Source organism: Glycine max, chromosome 6, assembly GCF_000004515.6.
Source record: "Glycine max cultivar Williams 82 chromosome 6, Glycine_max_v4.0, whole genome shotgun sequence".
NCBI lineage: Eukaryota > Viridiplantae > Streptophyta > Magnoliopsida > Fabales > Fabaceae > Glycine > Glycine max.
Window position 1 is genome coordinate 44,516,562 of NC_038242.2, and position 24,767 is coordinate 44,541,328.

Consider the following 24,767-nt stretch of genomic DNA (forward strand, 5'->3'; position numbering starts at 1 on the left):
TAAACAATTTAATATATAATATTACATTGTTTTATTTAAAAAGTGTAATAAATAAATTTAATGAATTTTTAAAGAATTTAAGGGAATAAAATATAAAAACATAAAAAATTAAAAATTAATGTTTTAAAAAATATTACTTACTTCAAATAATGTTTCAAAAATGATAAAATTTACTTAGAAGACTTTATTTAGCAAACAGTCAAATAAACTTAAAAGCTAGTAAAAAAAAGTAATAAAACAATCTAAGTGACTTGCCAAACATAATCATTTACTACATTTTCATCGACCACTTAATGAGGTAATGGATAATTCATCGTTTGAAGTCACTTGGTTTAGATTTGTGCATAGATTTCCTTCTTTCAAAATTCTCCTTGGAAAGAAACCAGGTTCTTTTGGCTCAACCATATCCATCTCACTCCCTAACATTTGAATTACTGAAGTCATGGTTGGCCTATCCTCCGGGTATTGTTGCACACACAAGAGACTAACATGGATGCATAGCAGTACTTCTGAGATAACACATGAGTCCTTTATGCTCGAGTCAATAAGTTGTAAAGCATTTTGCTCTTTCCAAAGTGTCCATGCCTGAAACATAGAAGGAAAAAGTTCACTATTATTGACGTTTAATTAAACTTTGGCATAGATAAAAAGAAAGTTATTTGAGCTCTTACATAACCAACAATATTAAGAGCTTGGTTTTCGTGACTAAGAGCTTTATTTTGGTTTCCACATACAATCTCCAACAACAAAATGCCAAAGCTGAAAACATCAGATTTGATTGAAAATTGCCCATCAACAGCATACTCCGGAGCCATGTATCCACTACAAGAAAAATTAGTGCAAACAATTCACATTAACAAAAATATAAAATATGAATAGGTATCTAAATAAATGTGACGCATTATTATTAGACAAACACTCACTAAGTCCCAACTATTCTATCTATGTTTCCTTTAGTTTGGTCTCCTCCGAAAGCTCTTGCCAAGTCAAAATCTGATATTTTTGGATTTAACTTTTCATCGAGTAAAATGTTACTTGCTTTGAGATCTCTATGAATAATCCTTAATCGAGAATCTTGATGAAGATACACAAGCCCCCTAACAATTCCAAGTATTATGTGTAAAGGCACTGGGATCAACGCAGTAGTAAGAGATAACTTAGTAGTAAGAGATAAGGATAGATGCATGAGAATCTTTCTTGTTAATATTGTTAAAAAAAATCGTGTAAATATGCATTTTGGTCCTTAACTTTTGGTCCTTTTTGTAAATTAGTCCCTATCTTTTATAAATGTAAAAAATAGTCTCTATATTTACATTCGTTATGCAAATAAGTCCCTACCGTTAAAATCTAATTTCCATTGTTAGTCATATGTCTATGTGGCAAGTCTTTTTCCATGTAAGCAAACCCATGTGGCAAGTCTTTGAAAAACCATTCAAAAATTAAGTAAACTCATTTTCCCCAAAACGGTTTCACTGCCTTAGACTACGTTGCATTGGGTTTTTTCACTGTGATCCAAGAATGTCTCTTTCTATTCCCTCCATTTTTCAGTGGTGATCTCCCTCGTTATCATCATCAACCCCTCCCTCCGCCAGTAGCGAACGTTTGTCAGTTTTCGTTGGTCATTGCCACTCTTTGCTCTTCGCTCTTCACTCAGGTTCGCGTCATGTACGTTATCATTTGAAATTTTTGTGTGTTCATTTTCATTGTTGCTCCAGGTTCGCATAATGTACGTTATCATTTTCATTTGTAGTCGTTTATGTTGTCATTTTTGTTTTCGTGTTCATCGCCCTGTTGTGCGAAGGGTTTTTTTTCGTGGTTGTTTTGTGTTTTCACATTTTTATTTTTTGTTTTCGTCTCTGTTTTGGTGAACCAGTTTGTCATTTTGCTCATCATTCATATAAATCATTGTGATGTGTTGATTAAGGTTTGATGAAGAACGATTTATATTATCTTGTATTTTTGGGCTTTTATATGTTGAAGGATTTTGATATAGCATGGATCCATTGTTACTCTATTTTATGGTCCTTTATTATTTTGATTTATGATGCTTTATTTTTATACATGACATTGCATTTTGTTGTGTGATGTGCCTATGTTTGAGTTAGGTTTTTTATTTCCTAATATATGGCATTTTTGGTTTCTAATTGTGTAGAATGGATGCCAAGATAACTTTAATATTGTACCATGGAGAAAGATTCACTCCACGTGCTAGTGATGGAAATGTTGAATATATAGGCGGAGAATTTGATGTTTGGGAGGATATATCTACAGATTAGATGAACACATTTATCCTATGTGATCTGGTGCAAGCATGTAAGAAGTATAGCAGGATAGGAGATTGTTTTTGGTTGACTGATAAGGACTTAGATTTTAATCACGGGTTAAGGAGCTATACAACATATAGGGATATATTATACTTAGTGAAGGCTGCTTTGGAAAATGAGAATGAGATAAATGTTTATTTTCATCATGAAGTAGATCCAATTCCAGAAGAAGTCCCACTGATGTTGGACTTGAAATGTCATCCAATTCCATAAGCTAGTAATAAGGATGATTTAGATGATGTACTTGTTGCTGGCCATGAGGAAGGTAAATTTTAATTGATCTCTACTTGGTCCAACATGGTTAGCATAATTTTGAATAATTTTGGAATTTAATGTTTATAATTGATTAATATAATTTATTTGTACTTGGTCACCATTGATGCAAATGTGTTTTGTACAGTTTTTCTTTTTTTCATTCGTAACCTACATGTGTACTGATTTTACAACTTTGATGTAGGGATGTCATGCAGACATGCCATTGTAGCAATAAGTCACAAAGGAGGCAAACCTGGGGACTTGTGTCATGACTGGCTGTCCATAGAGGCTTATAATAAGACATATCACCATTTTATTCAGTTAGTCCAAGGACCAAAATATTGGGCCCATGCACAGTATGGACAACCTGTTCTACCACATAAAAAGGTTCAAAGAGGAAGGCCTAAGAAAAATAGAAGGAGAGATGCAAATGAAGACAATGTCATAGGACATAGGAGTTTTGGTGGAGATTAATTTATCTCAGCCTAATTTGTTGCAAGATAGTGACATGGAGTTCATGGTAAATATTTTGTTCTCCTAAGACTAACCAATTTGTTTTTATATATTACAAGTGTTATTTATGTTTGGCATTTGCATGTAGGTCCCTGCACCTATTGTTGATGTTCCACCCGTAGCAAGGTATAAGCTAAACATAAGAAGACCCAAACAAAAGAACATTTCAGGCACTTCAACAGTAAACACACCTGTTGTGGATGACCCGCCAACAACACCCTTACTTTAAATGAAGAAAAATGAATACCCATTCCTTGTTTTATTTTTTTATTTGGATGTGTAGTTGGATATGACTAATTTATATTCAGTAGGTACTAGTTTATGTTGTGTATTTTGGTACTTTAAATAGGAAAGCTTGAACGATGTAAACATTATGGTACTTATCTATGAAAGCTTGAGTTATCTATTTTGGTTTATGATGTGAAAGCTTTATATGGTGTGAACGCTTGCCCTGCTAAAGGATTGCTTGTAACTAGCATGCAATGGTGCATGTGCGCATATGGTCTGTGAAATGAAATTATATTTTCCCTTCTTTCTTTATTGTTATTGATGTGATTTATGATATGCGGGTGAAGGACCCATATCACATGCAACACCATATACCACGCCTTCAATAACAGTATTTACTATTTACAGAAAAATAAATATGATATGACTAGTGACTTTATGCGAAATCTGCTATGACTGAAAACAGAATTAGAAATAATGATGTAAATTCTGAAGAGAAATTTTCCAATTTGAAATAAAAATAATGTCAAATTCATTTTAATCTCATCACAATTCACAACTAATCTAACATAGGAAATTATTTAAAAATGCTCTTATTGTTCACTCCCAATATGGTAGTTACTAGAAATAACAAACTTAAACATAGGGTTTAGTTAGGCCTGCTCTCACTGTTAGATGTACACTACTAGAAATTAGGCTTTCTACACCGGTTATTTGGCCCTTTCTACATCGGTTATGAACCGATGTTGTAGCGGGAGTCGTTGAAAGCCCACACCCTACAACGACGATTGGTGGACCGATGTAGAAAGACATGATACAAAGGCGGGCCTCGAGTCAGAGCTGTCTTAGAATGATGAACATTCTAAGTCGGTTCTAAAGACAAAACCGATGTATAATGGTGGCAATTTTACATCGATTTTCTATCAACCGATGTAGAATGATGCCAATAATGACTTAATTCTACATTGGTTGTTTGGGACGACCGTCTTAGTATATTGAGGTACCTAGATCAGTTTTCAGCCCAAGCGATGTAGAATGTTACCCATAATGGGTTAATTCTACATCGGTTGACCATCTTAGTATGTTGAGTCATCTACATCGGTTGTTTGACAATCGATGTAGAATGTGTGTCTTTTTTTTTTTTTGTTTCATGGAATTCAGCCAATAACAAATATGAAAATACCAAAACATGTCTCATATGCGACTTAATTTATAAATCCTAGTGAAATTTCAACAATCAACCATGTTAATGAATAAGTACGTATCATTAAAATTATGATTTGTCTAACAGTAAATTTCCATAACTTATAATTAAATATCATTGACACAAAGAAGGTACACAAGGATGAACACAAGGATAAGGACATATTAACTAGTTCATTCTTCCATCATAGGATATCAAAAGGATGGCCCAACAAGGCTCCTCCACTATGACTCAAAGGTGCAGAGCAACACATAAAACTTTTGGGTATACAGAAATTTAAACAACAAAATAGATTTTTAACATCATCAATCAAACCAAATTTAGCAAAGCCAGAAACATAACTACGATGAACAGAATAACAAATAATAAGGTACAAAATTGTAAACCTCAATGCAAAATCGGAAAACTTGAACTTCTTTCTTTTGACTAATCCTATGAGCACGATGTTGAGCTTGCAGGTCAAGTTGTGGGTTCTTGTTATAACCACCAATTATCAACAACAAGAATTAGTCATGAACTTATGGCACTGCTGCAACTTAGAAGGTTGCTGACAATCAATATGAATACTCGCCAATCAACATGCTTTCAACTTTTTGTTTCCTAAGTAGAACAAAATCGCACCAAATTATTCAAAAACATGATCTGTTATTTCTTTTAGCTTACCTTGGTATTAACTATATGAGGAACCCGAACCCTTTTGGAGCCATCAAAAGACAAGTCAGAGAACTCCTTAAACCTCCAAAGACACCATAATCCGAAGCATCCGTGAAGGGAGATCTGAATTTTTTTTTATGTTACAAGCAATATTTTAGTTTTTAATTAAATGTTATACTAAATAAAATATCAATATTATATTTTGATGTGTAATTTTTTGCGATTTGTATCGAAGACCCTACGAGTAATATCTTTTTTTTAGAGGGTTATTGGTAATTAATATCTTAGAAAACATGTTAGAGGTATAAATGAATCAAATTGACTACTATAAATTTAAGTTTAACCCGTGAAAAAAAATTAGTGAGTTAAGCTTAACTCATTTCTTTAAATGATATTAATTAAAAGTAGGACTTGTATTGTTTAAGAAAACAAAAAATTGAACTTGACTTGTATAGTTTATTTGTAATTTAATTATTTTTTATTTTTTGTTTTAATAATTTAACAAAGTGATTGAAATTAAAGTTAACTTTCACGCATGAATGAATTTGGGTATGCAATTTTTTTTAAGTATAAGTTTGGGAATAGGTACTACACTATGCTACTCATACCTTACCTATTATTATACTTAATTATAGAAGAAAAAACTAACGCTACTATATATATTATAAATATGAAATGTTAGTAATAGTTTCAATTCTTATTTTTATTTTTCCTCATCTTTTATTTTAAATATAATAAGTATCAAATATTTTTTTCAGTTATTTATATTGGAAAATAATAATTAATGATTTAAATTTTATTATACTTTATGACACATGATTGATATGTAACACAGAATTCGTATTATTTTTAGCATTTTTTACATTATACTTCATGTATATCATGCAAAGCTTGAATTTAGAAAACAGGAAAAAAAAATGGAGTTCCTTAAGGTTTTGACACGTACCATACCTTTTGTATGATCCCAAGAAAAGTATGTTGTGAAAAAGCAACATTCATTCCCTTCTGTTACTTTGTATAGTGGTACATGAGGAGATAGTCCCTCCAGAGATGCAGCCTAATATATGTATTTCTGAGAGAAAATTTCTATTGTACATCAAGTAAAAGGAAATAAGGGAAATGAAGGCTCTAATTTGTTGAGCATGTTTACCTGGGAAATTTCATAAGCATTTTGCTTTTCTTTTGGGTCCACACACACTGACCAATCCATACAAACACTTCTGTGTGTGTCAAGGATCAGGATATCCTCTATTAACAAATCATCTTGGGAAAAGTTGTAAACCTCCTCTACCTGAAGAGTACAATATAAGAATAGATTTAGAAGACATACACACTGTTGACAAGTTTCCTAGCAGCTGTGTGGAAGTTCACATAATGAAGTTGCAGTTACAAACTCACCCGTAACTCACAGTACAATTATCTAAATTTCAGTCTTGAATATTTAGTGTAATCAAATAACTAGATATCCTTTGCTCTTCCCAGTTCCCATATGTTATGGGAGTATTAAGCAGCTAAAATTATAATATATAAAAATAATGCTCTTCACATTTGGAAGGATCAATGCCAGATTTGGCTGCAACAATATAAGAATCCATAAACAAAGTTCATTTATGTAAAATATGTATGAAATGAGAGCATTATAATATACTGACAAATAATGCATGCCAACAAAGTACTTGAAATGCCAAGACATAATAGAAGAATATGATACACTATGTTAACAAACAATAGTGAAATAGCTGCAATCAGTGACTAATTAAGTAACATTACTGTGTCATTATCTAAAATGAATAAATAGAAGTTTGAATGCAGTACAATAACCCTGGGGGCTGGGATAAGGGGGAAAATATATATTCTAATTGATGGAATTCCATGCAAAGCATTAAAGAACTAAATACGAATAACAATTCCCTGATGTCAAATTAAGAAGTCTCAGTACATGAAGACAAGTCAGGAACACAAATTTACAAGTTACAATGTACACAAGAAGGATTTTTAATGCCTCAAGAAAGAATTTGCCTCACACCCAAAGGGAGTGAGGAAACCTCATAAGATCCAAAAAGTATAACAAGGAGTTAGAGTAACTCATTATAATTTTAAGCTGAACTTACATTCTTCTCCACTTGTATTTACTTGCACCAAAACCTTGAGAGGATTTCTTCCAAGGGTTGATACCATACGGTCAAGATGATTTGCTACCTGCAGTTCCAGAGGTACAAGAACACTTTAAGGTTTGTCAAATAGCTAATGGTATTCGTTAGAAAATTAGCTGTAACGAAATTACAATTGGAAATTTTAACAAGTTATTCACAAGTAACATTGATTCTACATGTCTACCTTCTGATTGTCCACACTCTCAACCATGGCCAGATTTAGAACTCCACCTGCATAAAGTATGCAAGGTTAAGATTCACCTGATACAAGGCCACTGAAGAAAGGAACAACAATACAAGCTCAAACAAACATAATACAAGTATAGCAATATTTTCAACAAGTACAGAGCCAATTGAAATGATGTCCATAACATTGCACCCAGCTCAGATAACAAAATTGAACTAGTAACAGTACTCAAAATTGAACTGGTAACAAAATTGATAGTGTAAATTTTTTACATTGACAGAACATATAAATTAAGCTGCAGGCATGCCCCAACTATATGTTTAGTCAATACCTAATAGGACACTATATATCCCTGTGGAGTGTTGAGTACTACTATTAATATCTTCCATGGGAGTAGAGACTTTTAAAATTTTCAGGGAAAGGAAAATACAAAAAATTAAGTTCAATTTTTTATTTAATTAATTAAATAATAGAAATGCATACTTTTTCATATATATTTTCTATTTTTCTTTTTATCCAAATATATATGTTGTGTTTAGAATGATGGAGAGAAAATAATGAAGAAAATAAAGATTTAAAATTTGAAATGAGGAAAGTAAACAAAAAAAAGTTTGAATTTTTATTTTCTTTTCAACCAATGAAAAAAATATATATAATTATCTTTACTTTTCTTTCCTCTTGATGCTGTTTACCCTCTTCCAAGTTTCAAATTAACATACAAATAATGTTATATATATATATATATATATATATATATATATATATATAAAAGCTACCTGGGTGCCACGGGTTACCGAAACATTCCCTAAACCCAAAACAGAAAATAAAAAATCTTCAGAAATTAAGCAATTAATAAACATAAATCAATATATTTGCTAAAAATTACAATTGTCAAACAAGGACTTAGCAATATGAATTTTTATATCTATCACTTATTCATTCCCAATAAAAAATTTAAATAAGATATGCAGAACTTATGTACACAATTATTTCAAAACAAATGTGTTTCATGTAGCTGAACTCTTGTACATGCATTTTTCATTCGTCTATATATACAGAACCATTTATGCATCCTAGCTACCCAAAATTTTGAGTTTGTCAGACTACAATTACATCTTCATAACGCGCTATTAATTCTACATCTGCTTAATAGCAAAAATCATTTGATGATCAATTATAATAAAAACCAATTAAATCAGTTACCAAATAATCTCGAAAAAAATTAAAAGTTTAGATGTAAATTTAAGAAATACTAATTAGTATAACCACATGCCTGGGCCAAACATGACACAAGTTGAGCTGCTTTATTTCTCTAAGCATATATGTCAACAGCACAACAGTACCACCACCAAGCGAGTGCCCAACGATCTATGAAAATATTATTATAATTATAACAATAGAAAAAGGTCGAGTTTATAAATTGTTGAAGCAAGAACATGCCTTTAAAGTGAAAACATATAAAGTAAGGAACTTTGCAATGTGAACACTCAATGTGCTGGTGTTAGTAGGTCTTAATCAAAACTTTCAGTTACTTATGAAAGAGAAGCAATGAGCAGAAATAAACCTGATATTGTTGTCACGGTTTGACAAGAATCTTCCCAGGATATTAATGGCAAGTACACGTAAGCCACCATTATCTTCAATGTTCATTATTGTGGTTAACAGCAAACAAAATCTAAGAATATTGAAATGAATGATCTAACTCTTGATTACTGCAACAAGTGGTTAACACAATTTATTAAAAAACTTAGCATGGCCAGTTACTTACAATACAACACCCCTCTCTGGCTCTTCTGATTACACACATACAAGAAAAAAAAACAGAGATTTTTAAAAAATCTTCAACTTTAAGTATATTCCACAAAGTAATCATACATTAGTGCAAAACCAAACTGACCAACCTTGCATTACATAAACACTTAATAAAACATCTTTTGACCAGGGCCACCCAAACACACCAACATCCAAAATCATAATTTAAATTCGTTCAAATATGTTTGAACAGGGTTTACTGAAAGAAAAAAATATATAGTAAAGCCATCAAGCTTTAAGGACAGAGGTCGTGTCACCAGGAAGTTTCCCAACTCATCTCTTGCTTAAAATTTTCTCTCTTATGTCCACAATTTTCTCTTTATAACCCTACATAATAATTTTTAAAAAAACAGACATTGAGGTCAATCACGGGGGAAGAGATTCAAAATGATGGGACTCGAATGCAGACTTTTAAAAGCAATTAACATTTAATCCCTTACCTGTTTCAATTCGTGCTTTACTTCATGTCATACACGTTCCATGAGGGACCTCTCATTCTCTGTGGGAATAAGAGGACCGAATCCCATGCTATCAGGACCATCCAAAGCATGTCTCAAACCAGATTCCTCTTATTGCAAATCGATCAATTGAATCAACCAAGCTTCAAAACTAAAGTTACAATGAAAATAATAGCAAAAATAGTTAATACAATTGGTGAAACTGAAAACTATCTCGAAGAAACTCATTAATAATAAGCAAGAATTAGTAAGTTTAATCAAGGCATGGAAATGGAATAGAAGAAAGAAATTAGCGTGGTAGCGAGAAAGGAGTGACGAACTTGGACTGAGAAGTAATTAGTGAGAGGGGATGAGAACAAATAATAATTACACAAAACTGTTTCGCATGCGTGAGTAAAAAACCACCCATGCCACTTCATTATTGTTTCCAAACAATCAATGCTGCACCCCAAAAGCTTTAATATGGCTTCAGATGAGTAATCATTACTTTTATTTCTACGCGATGATGCTATTCTTTTCCGGCTTATAAATGCAGCCATGACAATGAGCAAAAGCCCTACAATCACTAATAATACACATGAAAAGATCAACCAAACAGTACCATGCCCTTCTAAAAAAACCATTGGAAGAAGTTAAAAGTAACTTCAAATGTAGAAATAAAGGTACCAAGAACCCGCGCTCCGCAAAAACCCCCTTTACTCCGACCATTGTGAAGCCACGCTCCGCCGTGCCCTTCGTCACGTTCACCACCGCCGCTGCCACCCGTCCTTCCCCATCTTTTCGAAGCCTCGGGGACGACTGGCGACAAATGCTGATGTCACATGTGGGGTGAAGCATCCGTCCAGGCAGATACCGCTTGCATGAAGCACGTGTAGCACTCCGTGGGCCTCAGGTCAGTGTAGCACATCCCCCACATATCATTCCCTATCACACACATAAACAAAACTAAATTATTATTTTACTTAAAATAAAAATAATAACAAAAAAAAATCTACTCAGAGTGAAGAAGAGTTCACACTGAAACATCGAGAATGATAACATCAGGCGAAAGTCCAAAAAGCTCTTGAGCCTTGTCTCCTACCAGTTTGAGATTAGCATCTCCAGACTCACTGCTAGAACCGCCATCATCGCCGGTTCCAGCGCCGTCATTTCCACCGCCAACAGGAGAAGCAAACAAAACCGCAGAGCTCGCGGTGCGGCGTTCGCGGGGGCAGTCCACGAAAGGATCGAAGCAAGGACGGCAATGACACGGAGCTGAAAGAGCACAGAATGCGCCAGCAGTTGCTGCTATTAAAGAAAGTAACGAAGCATTTTAGGTTGCGGCAGAGCAAGGCATACATAGACGTTCTCTGCCAGAGAGAGAAAGCGACAAAGACTTACACAAGGCAACAATGAGAGAGGGAAAATGAAGGGTCAGCGGAGAAGATAAGATAAGAGAGAGAGAGAGAGAAAATGAAGGGCGAGTGTGTAAAGACGTGTCTATACAAAGAGAGAAAAAAAATGAAAAGTCAGTCTATACAAAGACGTGCTATAGAAAACCGTCGTGGTTTGCTTACAAACAAATGCAGTTTTTCTAAAACCACCTTTGTAATATGCATATCGAGGTCGGTTTCACAATAACCGTCGTTAACATGTCAAAAAGTTTGTATAAATTTTGAAAATGCCACCACAAAATTTACTACATCGGCTTTTTAATAACCGATGTAGATTTGACGATGTTAATTCTTGCTTTTGTAGTAGTGGTATCACTAAAATTCTCTAATTGAGATGCACAAAGCCAGAGGTACTTGTGCATTGGATACTAAATCAAACGCCTATAAAGTACTCATAATCATAGCAGTGGGAGAAGGTAGGCAGATGAGTGAGACATATCATATTTTTCATGAAGCCAAAGGACTAGGGACTAGCAACAAGAAAAATGTTGATGAAGCCAAATTAACTCAAATTTCTACTGGCTGTCAATAAAAAATGCCAAGAAGCATTATAAGTAGAAAATATGCCAATTACTCTGTTGTACCACATCTGACAGTAGTAGACACCAACAATTAATAGTTTAATAGAATATAACTGGTCTTAATCCTAACTTAATCTTTATATTTTTCTGTCAATGCATAGTCGGCCAATGAGGCGCACACAACTGATTAACACGCCCATAACACATAAGAGCAGAGGCAAGGTGAAGAGGTGACAGAAAGCCAGAAGCAATAGAAGTTGCGCTTATAACACATAAATGAATATGTTTAGATAGTGATAAATAAATAAAAATAAAATTATATTTAATTGAAGTGGGTTTAGGTGAATTGATTAAACTACATTTTCCCCCTTTAATTAGCAAACATCAATGCAATCAACATCAGAAAAGTATAACCAATTATATGATATTTGATCAAGTTGAGCATCATTCTATTGTTCTGCAAAGTAATTGACAGTAGATAGACCCAAATCAAATTTCAAATGAAATACTTAAGGAACTGCAAAGTAAATGACAGCAACAACAAAAACTTGAGGAACTTCATTCACAATATTTCTTCAGCAAAGCAACACTTATAATATCAGAAAATGCTACTACAAATTTTTCCTAAAATATATTCCCCCTAAAACTAACATTATAATTAAAATTGAAAAACCTAACAACACAATGTTTGTTAAATTTCTCATTTTCTTCTACAATGCTTCAATTTGTAGGTTCAAATTAGTCACTATCATTGATTCTCTTGTGATAGAAGAAGGATTAGAAACTTGGTTTTCTTCTTCAACCTATTGAAAAAATTGGCAGTTATTTGAATCTCTTTGGGGCAATGCACAAGTATAGAATAACCTTCCTATATTCTTCCTTGTTCTTGCAGTTCGAATAGTTGCACGTCTTCCATGGTGGCATTGGCGAATGGTTCTACCAAAAAACACATAAGAATTGTCACTTGCAGACATGGAGAAATCAAAGTCCACAAGGAAGAAGATGGAGTGTGCGGAGGAAAAAGATGGAGCGAGGGGAACAAACAAATAAGACCAGGGAGAAACACACACACTTAAGACTCCACCATGTTGGAATTGAGAGGAGAGAATCTTTAGAAACCCTAATTTGAGGAAGAAGAAGCAAGTGAAGAATAAAATATTTGACAACTTTTTAAATTTTACATCAAAGTCCAGTTTACATGTCACAATCTGTGACAATTTGCCATGTTGGATAGTCTATGTAGCACTAAAATTTCCAACAATGCACCTTACTAACGATGTTACTTTTAAATTTAACGGCAATGACTATTTTGCAAAATTTATGCAAAGATAGGGACTATTTTTTACATTTCAAAAAGATAGAAACTAATTTGCAAAATGGGTCAAAAGTCAGGGACCAAAATGCCTATTTACTATAAAAAAATCTGGAGATGGTGGCATTGTCATGCCGATTATGCCTACATTTATTCACAAGTACATTTTAATTGTTGCACATTTATTTATTATTACTTATTTGTAAGAATTAACATAATATATTAAAGATTTTTAATATTCATGCACTATGCTTAATCAATTAAACTAATCTTTTTTATCACTTATTTATCATTTGATTGTCTCTCCAACTACTATACTTACATTTCAACTTATATATTTAAAATCCATGTGATGTATGGATTCATTTAAATTATATATTTTTATATTTATAATTTTTAATATATATATATATATATATATATATATATATATATATATATACACACACACACACACATAAAATTAGGTATATATAGTGGGGAAATTATGACCTAACTGATTTTATTTATTTATTAAATTATTTATTTATTTATTTATGAGAAAACTAAAAAGGCACAATTGTTACAAATCCCATACTCATCAGTGATGCATGATGCTCTCATCCAACTTTGATCCATGTTTTCCGTTTGCTGCACCACTTGATGAAGTTATGTAACATGCACGTAAACCTCACATTTCTAAGTAAAGGTGTGGCCCTATCCCATTCAGGAAGAATTTTTTTATAGTAGATTGAATACTACAAGTTAATTGTCTTTTCTAAATTAGTCAAAATTTCGGCGACATTTCGCCTAAGTCCCAAAGTACACGAGATGAAAGTGGTGATGTATTGTCATCCACCACATTCAAGTATGCACTCAGAGAATAAAGGGAAATGAAGTATACCGAAATGTTGACAAATATAAGAAAAGAAAATTAACCTATACGTAATAATCTACTATAAAAAATGAATCTTCCCAAACTGTCCAAACAGACAATTCAAGATTGAATACACCAATTAATACAAACTATCCGTATTAATCGATGTATAGAATCTCAAACGGGAAACTAAGGTTCACTCATAATGCTTATAATTTAGTTATATAATTCAGTTAACATCATATATAAAGAAGCATTCAATTATCATTGTAATGAGTCAAAGATATACATACCTCAAAAATATGGTAAATAATAGCTATGACTGGGATCACAGTAATGGCAAAGCAAACACAACAGTGTAGATTCAACTCCTCACTAGGTGGGACAATTTATTGCTTTCAACATTTTTGTCAGAAGCTACTACCTACAAACAAAAAACAAATGTTCACTGATTCAAACATATTGGCAGTAAAGGATGTTCAATTACAATTCTTTTGGTTCAAACACTGTGGAAAACCCCATAGTGAGTTCCTTTAAAGGGTATATGCACTATGATCTCTGCCAAAAACAAAACAAGTTTAGGTGTAAATTGCTGCAGAATGAATTAAACAAATGTGTTTGAGGAAGTGGTCCTTTCGACTAGGAACATATAGTTTTCTTTATTAGATAGCACCAGGGACTGGGATATTGTGCTATGAAAAATAGTTTTCATGTTTCTGTTTTCTTTCCTACCTAGTTGCTGATTCAAGGTTCTTGTAGGTCAAAACCGCCATTCAACATGCCCGGAGAAGTATACCGGTGGGTGGCTATGAGGCATGGGCCATTGTGGCTCTCCTGTAGTGTGCTGAGATCATGCAGGGTGATCTGAAGGCTGTAATTAAGGAAGACAAAGATTGCCATAATCGTTTCATGCCTCTTACAAAAGTGGTAAATGGTGAAATACGATTTTGAATATGCCATCATGTATAACATAAAATTCATTCTTCTTACAAAGTCCAGCCCTTAAGCAGGCAGCGCAACAACTTCAGGTGATTGAGAGAAAGGTAATTCCTGTTTATTTTACTATATTTCATATTGTTGGTTCTGGAGATAGTGGCTCCATCAGAGATGTATGGAGTTTTAATGGCTTATTATAGTTTAGTTTACAACAATCAATCTAGTCGATGCCATTTGAAAGTTTGACAAAGAAATTAGGAAAAAAAAACAGATATATTCCTGGCTATCTCATTGACATTTACATCTTTCATGAGTATTGTAAAAGGATGTCTCAAGATTAGGATAATAGGACTCAGTCACAATAGTTGTTGGCATAAGCTGAAAACAATGTACCTGAGATTTAGGCTAAACCCTATAATAAGTTCGTTGAAGCCATGGTGTAATTAATAAATTGCCTCAAAATGGCCAGAGGGTCAAAACTGTAACCGTATCATTCAATCATATGCTGATAAATAAAATTTATTTCTTTAGGGCTCTGTTATTGTTTGTTACAGACAAGTCCCTGTTGGGATATTTTCGTAGTGCATGCTAAATACCATGGGTTTTTTTCGTTTTGTAGTTATATTTGTTTATTTATTATTATTTTATAATGAATTCTATCATACACTAAATATGTAAGATGCTACATTAGTAAATACTCTCTGCCTTATATTTTGACTTAGTAGGTTGCTCCTATGGTTATCTATTTGAATAGACATACTATATAAGGTTTTAGTTTAATTAAAAAAAGTTCATTGTATACATTCCATTATTTAGGATTATTTGTTTCCTATGTTCAGGTACAACAGTTAATAAAGAGCATAATCAGGAGTGAAAAGTGTTGAGGTGTTTGGCAAGTGTACCAAATCGCTCTAAGTAGTAATTCTTGGAAGTCCGAGTATCGTTTCCATAGGGATTTTATTGCACTTTATTGAATACTCTTCAATTTGTAAGTAAGAAATAAATAGTAAAAACAAGAATAAGTGTAAGACTAAATTGCTACTACTATATCAAATAGTTTAGAAAGATAATTAATGAAAATGCCAAGACCGGACAAACCTAATTGGCCTACGATGCATGAAGTTATGATGTTCATTACCAATGCAGTTGAATTAGTTCTACCCACATCTATTAATTTTACTTGCCCCTGATGCCTCACGATGACAAGCCTATTTTAACAACCTATCTCCCAAATGTCTTTGTGAAGATTCAATAATTAAAATACATTAAGTTAAATTCTAGATGTTGCTAAACGCATGGGCATTGGGCCATCATTCTATGCCTAGCAATGCTAGCCCGACGATCCTTTTTCTTTATTTGTTCTATTAGGTGTTACCCTTTCCCAAGCGTATAACCCCTAAAACTGATACATGCATTGCATCTTAAACCCTTGTTAGGAAATACCCTCTCCCGAGCGAATAAAACCCAAAAGAAATTTAAGACATAAATGCAAGATAGAAAAGAAAAGAATTAGAACATAAAACCTGGAAGAAATTTTCTTTGCATTGATAACTCTTGAAGTACACCATACATCGTTGGCTTTTTAGGCCTGTCAGGCCCTAGCTAGGGGATTAGCCACTCATGGTCATTGAGGGGCTTTACAACTGGGGTGAAAAAAAGAATGGATAGGAAAATAAAGAATATAGAGAGAAAAGGGAGAGCTCAGGCTTGGAATGCTGAAGGAAGTGCTCTGAGGTGAGGTGTACATTCTCCCTTGGCTTGGATCTATATTTATAGATGCAAAAATGGGCTTTGGAACTTCGTAGGCGCGCTTAGCACGACACCCCACGCTTAGCGCGTTCAGATCGTGCGCTTAGCCTGTGCTTCTATTGGATCACGTGCTTGGCGTGTGCCTCGCGCTTGGCGCGCGTAACGAATCCTGCATCTTCATGCTTAACGCCTCGCTTAGCGCCTGTGCTTCCTCTCTCGCTTAGCGCTTCTCGCGCGCTAAGCGCACGTGTTGGGCTGGGCCTGCTTCAGATTTTCTTCTTTTTCTTCAATTTCTGCTACCTTTTTGCTTGTTGCACCTTCAGTTTTCATATCTGTGGCCAAAAATTCAAACTTAATTAATTTTCTAACTTTTAATCACAAATAATTGCTAAATAATTAATTTTAAGCCAAAATTTGACTGATTCCCTACTATTAATTCACAATTTTTTAGCAGTTATCAAAATCCCCCAAATTAAACTTTGCTTGTCCCCAAGCAAATAAAAAATAAAAGCAAATAAATTCTCAGGCAAGTTCCAAATGTTCCAACACTATCAATGGCTTCAGTTCCTCTATTCTTTGACTGGTCCCTTCTGCATTTGTCAACATCTCAAAATGAAAGCATAAAAAACACAAGAGTTGAATTGGTTAGTCATCTGGAATTCAACCAAGTTTGGCTTGCCTTACTTTCCTCACAAGGCTGGTGTTTCCCTCTGCTCATAAGTGTCTGGTTTAGTGTTTGCAATCTAATAACAACCTGCAAGTAAGATTCCAGAGTATTGCATTTCATCTCAGTTAAAGTTATCTTTAGTTACCTTTGGTGGATCACTAAGGACTTTATTGGCTTGTATTGGGGCCTGGCTATACAAAAAAAATCATGGTTTTTCTTGGAAATTCAAACTTAAGATTATAAGAGAGCAAAATTTCAATTCTGCCTCGGCCTTTTACTTAGCTCCTTTTATTTCTCCACACCACTTTTCCTTTGACACGTCTCTTGTTTTTTTTCTTTCTGCCCTTTATTTAAAATTCTTTTTTTTTAATATTGGGCCTACACTTTGTAAAAGGTGTCTTACTGTATGTTGTTCTATTATCTTAGCTATCCCAAAATCCCCCAAATTAAGACCTTTATAACCCCTTTTTGCTCTCTTAATATCCTAAAAAGGTTAGGACTATCATTTTTTTGGCTCAAGGGTCAATTCAAAATAATTTGTTGGCTCAACATGGGTCCAAGGGACAAAATTATGCTAGGTTGGCTTTTTGGCTAAGTAGGTAAATAAAACAAACATGGCCTTGATCATATCCACCTCAAGAAACTAATCTAACAGTCTAAGAATGATGCAAAATTAGGAACTTAAGAACAAGCGTTTTCTCTCACAATTAAGTTCACACTCTCACCGGGATTAAGTAAGTATTCGGCATACCAGTTATGACCTTGTTCCATCAAGCTAACCTTTTCCATTCTGTGCTATTCATGTTCCATTTCTTGACCTGACTTGTGCTTCCAGAACCAGTGTTTCTCCAATGATCAGTAGCATCTCAAGTGTTAGACCTTTCAGAACAAGCTAAAGAATTATGACTTCTTAAGTTATCATGCAATTATTACTCAGAAAACACATACTGAATTCTAATATTATTACTACTACTTTTTAAGTTCCACATAGACTACATTAAAAATAAAGACATAAAAACATAAAGACATAAAAAAAAACATAAAGACATAAATCGTCAAAAACATAAAAACATCAAACATAAACTAAGATCATGCGCTGCCTCCACCCAAGTCTACCCATGGGCCCCAATCAGCCCTAGCCAAGTCAGCAATGAGGTCTTCATCAACTGTAGGATCCTCAGTAGCGGCTCCAGAAGACTCTTCCCCCCTGTCAGTGGAAGGCTGGTCTCCTGGCCAGGCGACCTGCTGACGATAAGCCTCTGGAGTGATGAGCAGTGGGTCCATCTGCAGGTGCAGGGATAGCCTGTGCATGTTCTCCATAATGAGTTGTTGTCCCATATGAATGGACCACAGCATCTGACCATGGAGATCAATAGATACTGATATAGATGCTGGTGGAGGAAAAGGCGCCTCAGAAGGCTGAGAAGGAAGAGGCTCTTCTAATGTTGGTGCTGAAGCTCTAGTGCGTGTGCGGCGGGCCCCTGGAAATGTGATAGATGGATCGGTTGGGTTCCAGCAATTCTTCTTAATGTACGCAAGGTTAATCACAGGATTGAGTGACTCAAAAATCAGGGTATCAGAAACAACCCCCTGAATGTCACACAGCGCTATGATCAACGCTGGGAACCCAAGCCTGGATGTGCTGGACTAGGCGATCTGACTGATCTGCTGGGAAATGAAACTACCCACGTCCAGGTCCATCTTCATCACCAAGCCATATATGAGACGCGCCCTGTCAACATTAATATTAGAAGTGTGAGAAGTAGGAGCAAGGTTAAAATAAGAAAGGACACTCCATGTCTGAGCGAGTGTCGTCAGGTCCTTCCGCAGTAGCTTCCAGGGGGCACCATCAACAATCAGAACAAACCGTCCCCCTGGAGTACACAAACTGGAGAGGATGGCGTCATGATCGGGAGGAGTGCGGAGGTACTGAGAGTAGGCTGGGTACTCCTCTCCATCTTCCAGGATGACCGGGGTGTCACGGAAGTCGTTAATCGACTCTGCATCAAACTGCACGACCTGTCCTCGAACCCTGCAAAACTTCAGACTATGGTCCTCTGGATCATATAAGTTGGAGTAAAACTCCTTCACCAGAGCGACATCAATCCTCTTCTCTGGAAGTCGGGTCAAAACCTAGTCCCATCTGCGCCTTTGGAGCTCCTGAAGGAACTCGTCAAACATCCCAGGTGCAAGCTCTATATTCCTCTCCGGAAGAATGTTCCAAAGCTGAATGTTGTCCTAGTATTTGTGCCAAGTGATCTCGGATGTGAAACGGGAAGAGTCCCAGTTGGACGCTTCCCCGGGTGTGGGCACGGCTCGGCGTTTGCGGGAAGTCATCTGAAAAACAAACAAAAAAAACAGGAGAAAATAGGTTGTAGTTAGCAATCAGGGGGGTGCAAAAAGAAATTTAGAAAGGGGTGCAGTTAGTGAAAAAAAGGTGTAAAAAGTAAGGCGTGAAGGCTGATGGGCCCTAAGGCCCAGCCCCGCGCTTAGCGCCTTCTTCCTAGTGGGTGCTGGCACGCGCTTAGCGCCACGGGGATGCGCTTAGTGCGTTCGCTGAGATGCATGAGCGCGCTTAGCACGAGGTGCCGGCTAAGCGCGTGCTGCATTTTCGTGTCCTGCCTGGCGTAGGCTTAGTGCGCTCTTCTTTCTTCCTTTCCATGTTGCCTATTCTCGCTAAGCCTCTGTGTAGGGCTTAGCGTGATGGTACCTGGAAATCATTACAGCAATAGTCCAGATTCCAAATCTCACCTATTTCCTGAAAACTGCGTGATGAGGCACAGGGAGGCGAGTAAGTTCAGAAGAAATGCAGAGAAAGAGGGTATAAGGAGTGGGAGTGCACAGAAGAAAAGAAGGGAAAAGTGAGGTGGCAAAAATTTAAACTACAAAAGAGGCAGCTGAGGGGTTGGATAGTTTCGAAAACTGTCCAACAATTTATGGTTCGCGCGCTTAGCGCGTAGGTGGCTGCTAAGCGCACCAAGGGAAGCGTCCCTTGGTTTTCCCTCAGAATTTTTAAAATTCAAAAATTGAAAACATACCTGGGCGCTTAGCGCCTGGATGCGCGCTAAGCGCATGGCTTCGTGCAGCCCACTTCTCTTCTGCTATTGGCACCCCTTCTATTGCTGAATTCACCTGTTGGGCCTTTACTTTCTGCACCTCCTGTTTTCTATTTGCACCTGTTGGGCCCCTTTTTTTTGGAAGGGATAAAGAAAAATGACTACATTTTTACAAAATATGTTGGGTTGCCTCGCAACCAGCACTTAGTTTATTGTCTTTAGCTAGACACCAGGCCTTCTTCACGGGTCATTCAAGTAGATGATGGTCGTCAATCACTCTAATTGTCCTCCATTATAAAGCTTTAAGCGTTGTCCATTGATGATCCATTTCTTTTCAAAATTCTCTTCTCTAGGGTCCACAAATTCTACTGCTCTGTGACGTCTGACTTCTTTGATTATGAACGGCCATGACCACTTGGACTTCAGCTTACCTGGGAACAGCCTTAGCCTTAAGTTAAAGAGTAATACCTGCTGCCCTAGGTGGAATTTTTTTCCTTTGTAGCTTCTTGTCATGATACGCCTTCAACTTTTGCTTGTAAATTTTGGATGACTCGTAGGCATTCAGTCTCATCTCTTCTAATTCCAGCAACTGTAGTTTCCTCTTTTCTCCGCATGCGTTGTTATCAAAGTTGAGCAATTTGAGAGCCCAATATGCTTTGTGCTCCAACTCCACTAGTAAAGGACATGCCTTCCCATACACTAGCTGAAATGGTGATAAGCCGATGGGAGTCTTGAATGTTGTCCTGTATGCCCAGAGAGTATCATCGAGCTTCAAGGCCTAATCCTTTCTTGATGATGCAATTGTCTTCTCTAGGATTTGCTTGAGCTCTCTGTTGGAAATTTCTGCTTGGCCATTTGTCTGAGGATGATAAGGGGTGGCCACCTTATGTTGTACATTGTATTGTTCCAGGACTTTCTTCAACTGATTGTTGCAGAAATGTGTTCCCCCGTCACTAATCAAGGCTCGAGGAACTCCAAAACGGGAAAAGATGTTGTTCTTCAGAAATTTTATCACCACCCTGGCGTCGTCTTTTGGAGTGGCTATGGCTTCCACCCATTTGGAGATGTAATCCATAGCTACCAGGATATAGACATTCCCGTATGAAGATCGAAGAGGTCCCATGAAGTCTATGCCCCAACAGTCAAAGATCTCTACTTCCATGATATTCTGCAAAGGCATCTCATTCCTTCGAGAGATCCCCCCTGTTCTCTGGCATTTATCACAACAACGCATAAACTCGTAAGCATCTTTAAAAATAGAGGGCCAGAAAAAACTTGATTGTAATACTTTTGCTGTTGTTCTGTCCCCACTGTGGTGTCTTCCATAGGGTGAACTGTGGCAGTGCCAAAGAATGATCCGTGCTTCCTCCTTTGTGACGCATCTCCTTAATAGATTATCAGCTCCTGCCCTGAACAAATGAGGATCATCCCACACATAGAAGCGTGCATCATGCAAGAATTTCTTCCTCTGACTCTAATTAAGCTTTTCTGGAATGAGTCTTGTGGCTTTGTAGTTGGCCATGTCTGCAAACCAAGATCTGGTGGCAACCTACAAAAGAAACTCATTAGGAAATTCTCCTTTTACCTCTGGTTCCTCCTTGGTGATTTCTTCATTCTTTAACCGGGGCAGGTGGTCAGCTACTACATTCTCGGATCCTTTCTTGTCCTTAATGGTGATGTCAAATTCTTGTATCAGCAGGACCCATCTAATCAACCTCGGCCTTGAGTCTGTTTTGGTGAGCAGATGCTTGATGGCAGCATGATCCATGAAAATGGTGACCCTTGACCCTATCAAGTAAGACCTGAATTTCTCCAAGGCAAAGACAATGGCCAACATCTCCTTCTCTATGGTAGCATAGTTCAACTGTGCTTTGTTAAGGACCTTGCTAGCATAATAGATAGCATGGAATACCTTGTCGTGCCTCTGTCCCAGAACTACTCCTATTACATAATCGCTAGCATCACACATTAATTCAAAATCTTTGCTCCAATCTGGTGCAATCATTACTGGTGCAGTGGTGAACTTATTCTTCAGTGTTTGAAATGTTGCTAAACATTCTTCATCAAACTTAAAAACCACGTCCTTATTCAGCAGATTGCTTAGGGGCTTGACAATCTTCGAGAAGTCCTTGATGAACCTCCTGTAGAAACCTGCATGCCCTAAAAAAACTTCTGACGCCTTTAACATTCAGTGGTGGCGGCAACTTCTCAATGACGTCTGTCTTTGCCCGATCAACCTCAATCCCTCTAGCTGAGATCTTGTGGCCCAGGACTATGCCCTCTCGAACCGTGAAATGACACTTTTCCCAGTTTAGTACCAAGTTAGTCTCTATGCACCTCTATAGTACCATCTCTAGGTTCCTTTAGCAACTGTCAAATGAGGGTCCAAAAACCGAGAAGTTGTCCATAAATACCTCGATGCTCTTCTCCACCATGTCTGAAAAAATGGCCAGCATGTACCTCTGAAATGTGGCTGGTGCGTTACATAACCTGAATGACATTCTTCTATAAGCAAAGACGCCAAAGGGGCATGTAAAGGCTGTCTTCTCTTGATCCCTGGGGTCCACCGTGATCTGGTTGTATCTTGAGTATCCATCCAAGAAACAGTAATATGCCTGCCCTGCAAGCCTCCCCAGCATCTAATCCATGAAAGGTAATGGGAAATGGTCCTTCTGTGTGGCTTCATTCAACTTGCGGTAGTCGATACACATCCGCCAGCCCGTGACAGTTCGTGTAGGTATCAAGTCATTCCTCTCATTTCGTAAGACTGTCATTCTTCCTTTCTTAGGAACTACCTGTACTGGGCTTACCCAAGCACTATCAGAGATGGGGTATATGAGCCCAGCCTCCAAAAGCTTGAGCACTTCCTTTCTTACCTCTTCCTTCATTGTTGGATTTAGCCGCCTCAGGGGTTGTCGGACTGGCTTGTAGTCCTCTTCCATCATTATCCTGTGCATGTAGTAAGCAGGGCTGATTCCTTTGAGATCGGATATGTGTCATCCAATTGCTTCCCTGTGTTTCTTCAGGACGTCTACCAACCTATTTTCTTCTTCTATTGTGAGTGCATTACTGATCACTACAGGCTTACCTTCCTCCAAGAACACATACTTCAGATGATTGGGCAATATCTTCAACTCTATCTTCTTCTTCTCGGACGGAACTTCCTTCTCTAGCATCTCGAAATTGGCTTCTCCCTCAGGAATACTGTCTTGTCGATCCTAGTCTTCTAAGCAAGCCTTCAGATCTTTTTCCTCTTCACTGGTTAGGCAATCTAGCACATTTACCATAGCTTTTTCCAACGAAGTCTGTGGTGTCTCGAGAATACTGATGTCTTCCTTATCAATCTCCTCCATTCTAAAGCACTTCTAACCCTCATGTGGGTACTTCATTGCCTTGAAAAGGTCAAAGGTGATCTTCTGATTGTCAATACTCAACTCTAAGTTCCCATTCCCTATATCCACCACACAATTGGCAGTCAGCATGAAGAGTATGCCTAAGATAAGGGGAATATCCGCGTCTTCTTCAATATCCATGATAACAATGTCCACCAGAAAGGTGAAGTGGCGTACCTTGACTAGGACATCTTCTACCACCCCGTATGGTCTTGTGATTGAGCTGTCTGCCAATTAAAGCATCATCTTGGTGGGATCTATCTTCAAATTCCCAATTCTTCTGCACATTAATAAGGGCATCAGATTGATACTTGCTCCTAGATCAATGAGGGCCTTGTTTACCGCTTCCTTCCCTATGGTGCACGGGATGGTAACACTTTCGGGGTCCTTAAACTTCTTGGGTAGCTTCCTCTGTATTATTGCACTGTAGTTGCCCCCTACCACAATATTCTCATTGTCAATATACTTCCCCTTCTTGGTGAGGATTTCCTTCATAAATTTGGAAGTAAGGCTTCCCCGAATGGCATGGTGATTTCTAGCCCTATGAAGATTTCCAAGAAACGTTTGAAGTAACACTCCTTGTTCTTCTTGGTGGGTGCCATAGGATATAGGAGATCCTGTGGAAGGCCTAGTGGTTCTTCCTTCTTGGCTTCTCGTGCTCTCTGGCTCTTGGTCTTAGGTGGTGATTCCACCTTCTCTTCTTCTTCTGTCCTTTCTTCTTATGTCCGGTCTTCTCCTTTAATCTTACCCTCCTCCTGCGCTCTCTTCTGCCCTCGAGTCAGCACTACTTTGCATTCTTCCTTCGAGTTCTTCTCTGTGTTAGCCTTGAAAGTTCTAGTGGGTCATTCGGCTTTGTCATGCGCCAGTTGGCCCATTTGAACTTCCAGATTCTGAATAGCTGCATCTTTGCTCTTTTGATGTGATCTTGTCTTCTGGATGAATTGCAGCAGCAGTTCCTCTATGTTGGTGGGCTTCTCTTGTTGATTCGAACCTTGGCTAGGGTGCTGGTATGGTGGCTGGTTCCCTTGCTCCTTATATTGATTTCCTTGATTTCTCC

General features: G+C 36.8%; 2 protein-coding genes and 1 pseudogene across 2 annotated transcripts; all 3 read right to left on the reverse strand.

The window, feature by feature from the left end:
• Positions 1–279: 279 nt before the first annotated feature.
• Positions 280–9,168, reverse strand: LOC113001893 (G-type lectin S-receptor-like serine/threonine-protein kinase SD1-1). Its single transcript, XM_026128762.2, has 7 exons — positions 9,051–9,168; positions 7,516–7,562; positions 7,312–7,377; positions 6,381–6,469; positions 924–1,097; positions 672–822; positions 280–585 (listed from the first exon to the last, which is right to left on the reverse strand). The coding sequence occupies exons 1-7, from the start codon at positions 9,166–9,168 to the stop codon at positions 280–282; spliced, it is 951 nt and encodes a 316-aa protein (XP_025984547.2).
• Positions 9,169–10,676: 1,508 nt separating this feature from the next.
• Positions 10,677–11,128, reverse strand: LOC102669623 (copper-transporting ATPase PAA1, chloroplastic-like; annotated as a pseudogene).
• Positions 11,129–23,683: 12,555 nt separating this feature from the next.
• LOC102669891 (uncharacterized) lies at positions 23,684–24,205 on the reverse strand. The gene is made up of 2 exons (XM_014777072.1): positions 24,022–24,205; positions 23,684–23,937 (listed from the first exon to the last, which is right to left on the reverse strand). The coding sequence occupies exons 1-2, from the start codon at positions 24,203–24,205 to the stop codon at positions 23,684–23,686; spliced, it is 438 nt and encodes a 145-aa protein (XP_014632558.1).
• Positions 24,206–24,767: the final 562 nt, after the last annotated feature.

What these genes read in the sequence shown, in the direction of transcription:
- LOC113001893 (XM_026128762.2), bottom strand. Translation starts at nt 9,168, where the DNA reads ATGAACATTGAAGATAATGGTGGCTTACGTGTACTTGCCATTAATATC. An exon ending in AGAGTGTGGACAATCAGAAG is followed by an intron (nt 7,378 to 7,515) that starts GTAGACATGTAG and finishes CTGGAACTGCAG; the next exon opens with GTAGCAAATCATCTTGACCG. An exon ending in CTCTCAAGGTTTTGGTGCAA is followed by an intron (nt 6,470 to 7,311) that starts GTAAATACAAGT and finishes TGTACTCTTCAG; the next exon opens with GTAGAGGAGGTTTACAACTT.
- LOC102669891 (XM_014777072.1), bottom strand. Translation starts at nt 24,205, where the DNA reads ATGAAGGAAATCCTCACCAAGAAGGGGAAGTATATTGACAATGAGAAT. An exon ending in CCTCATTGATCTAGGAGCAA is followed by an intron (nt 23,938 to 24,021) that starts GTATCAATCTGA and finishes TTTAATTGGCAG; the next exon opens with ACAGCTCAATCACAAGACCA.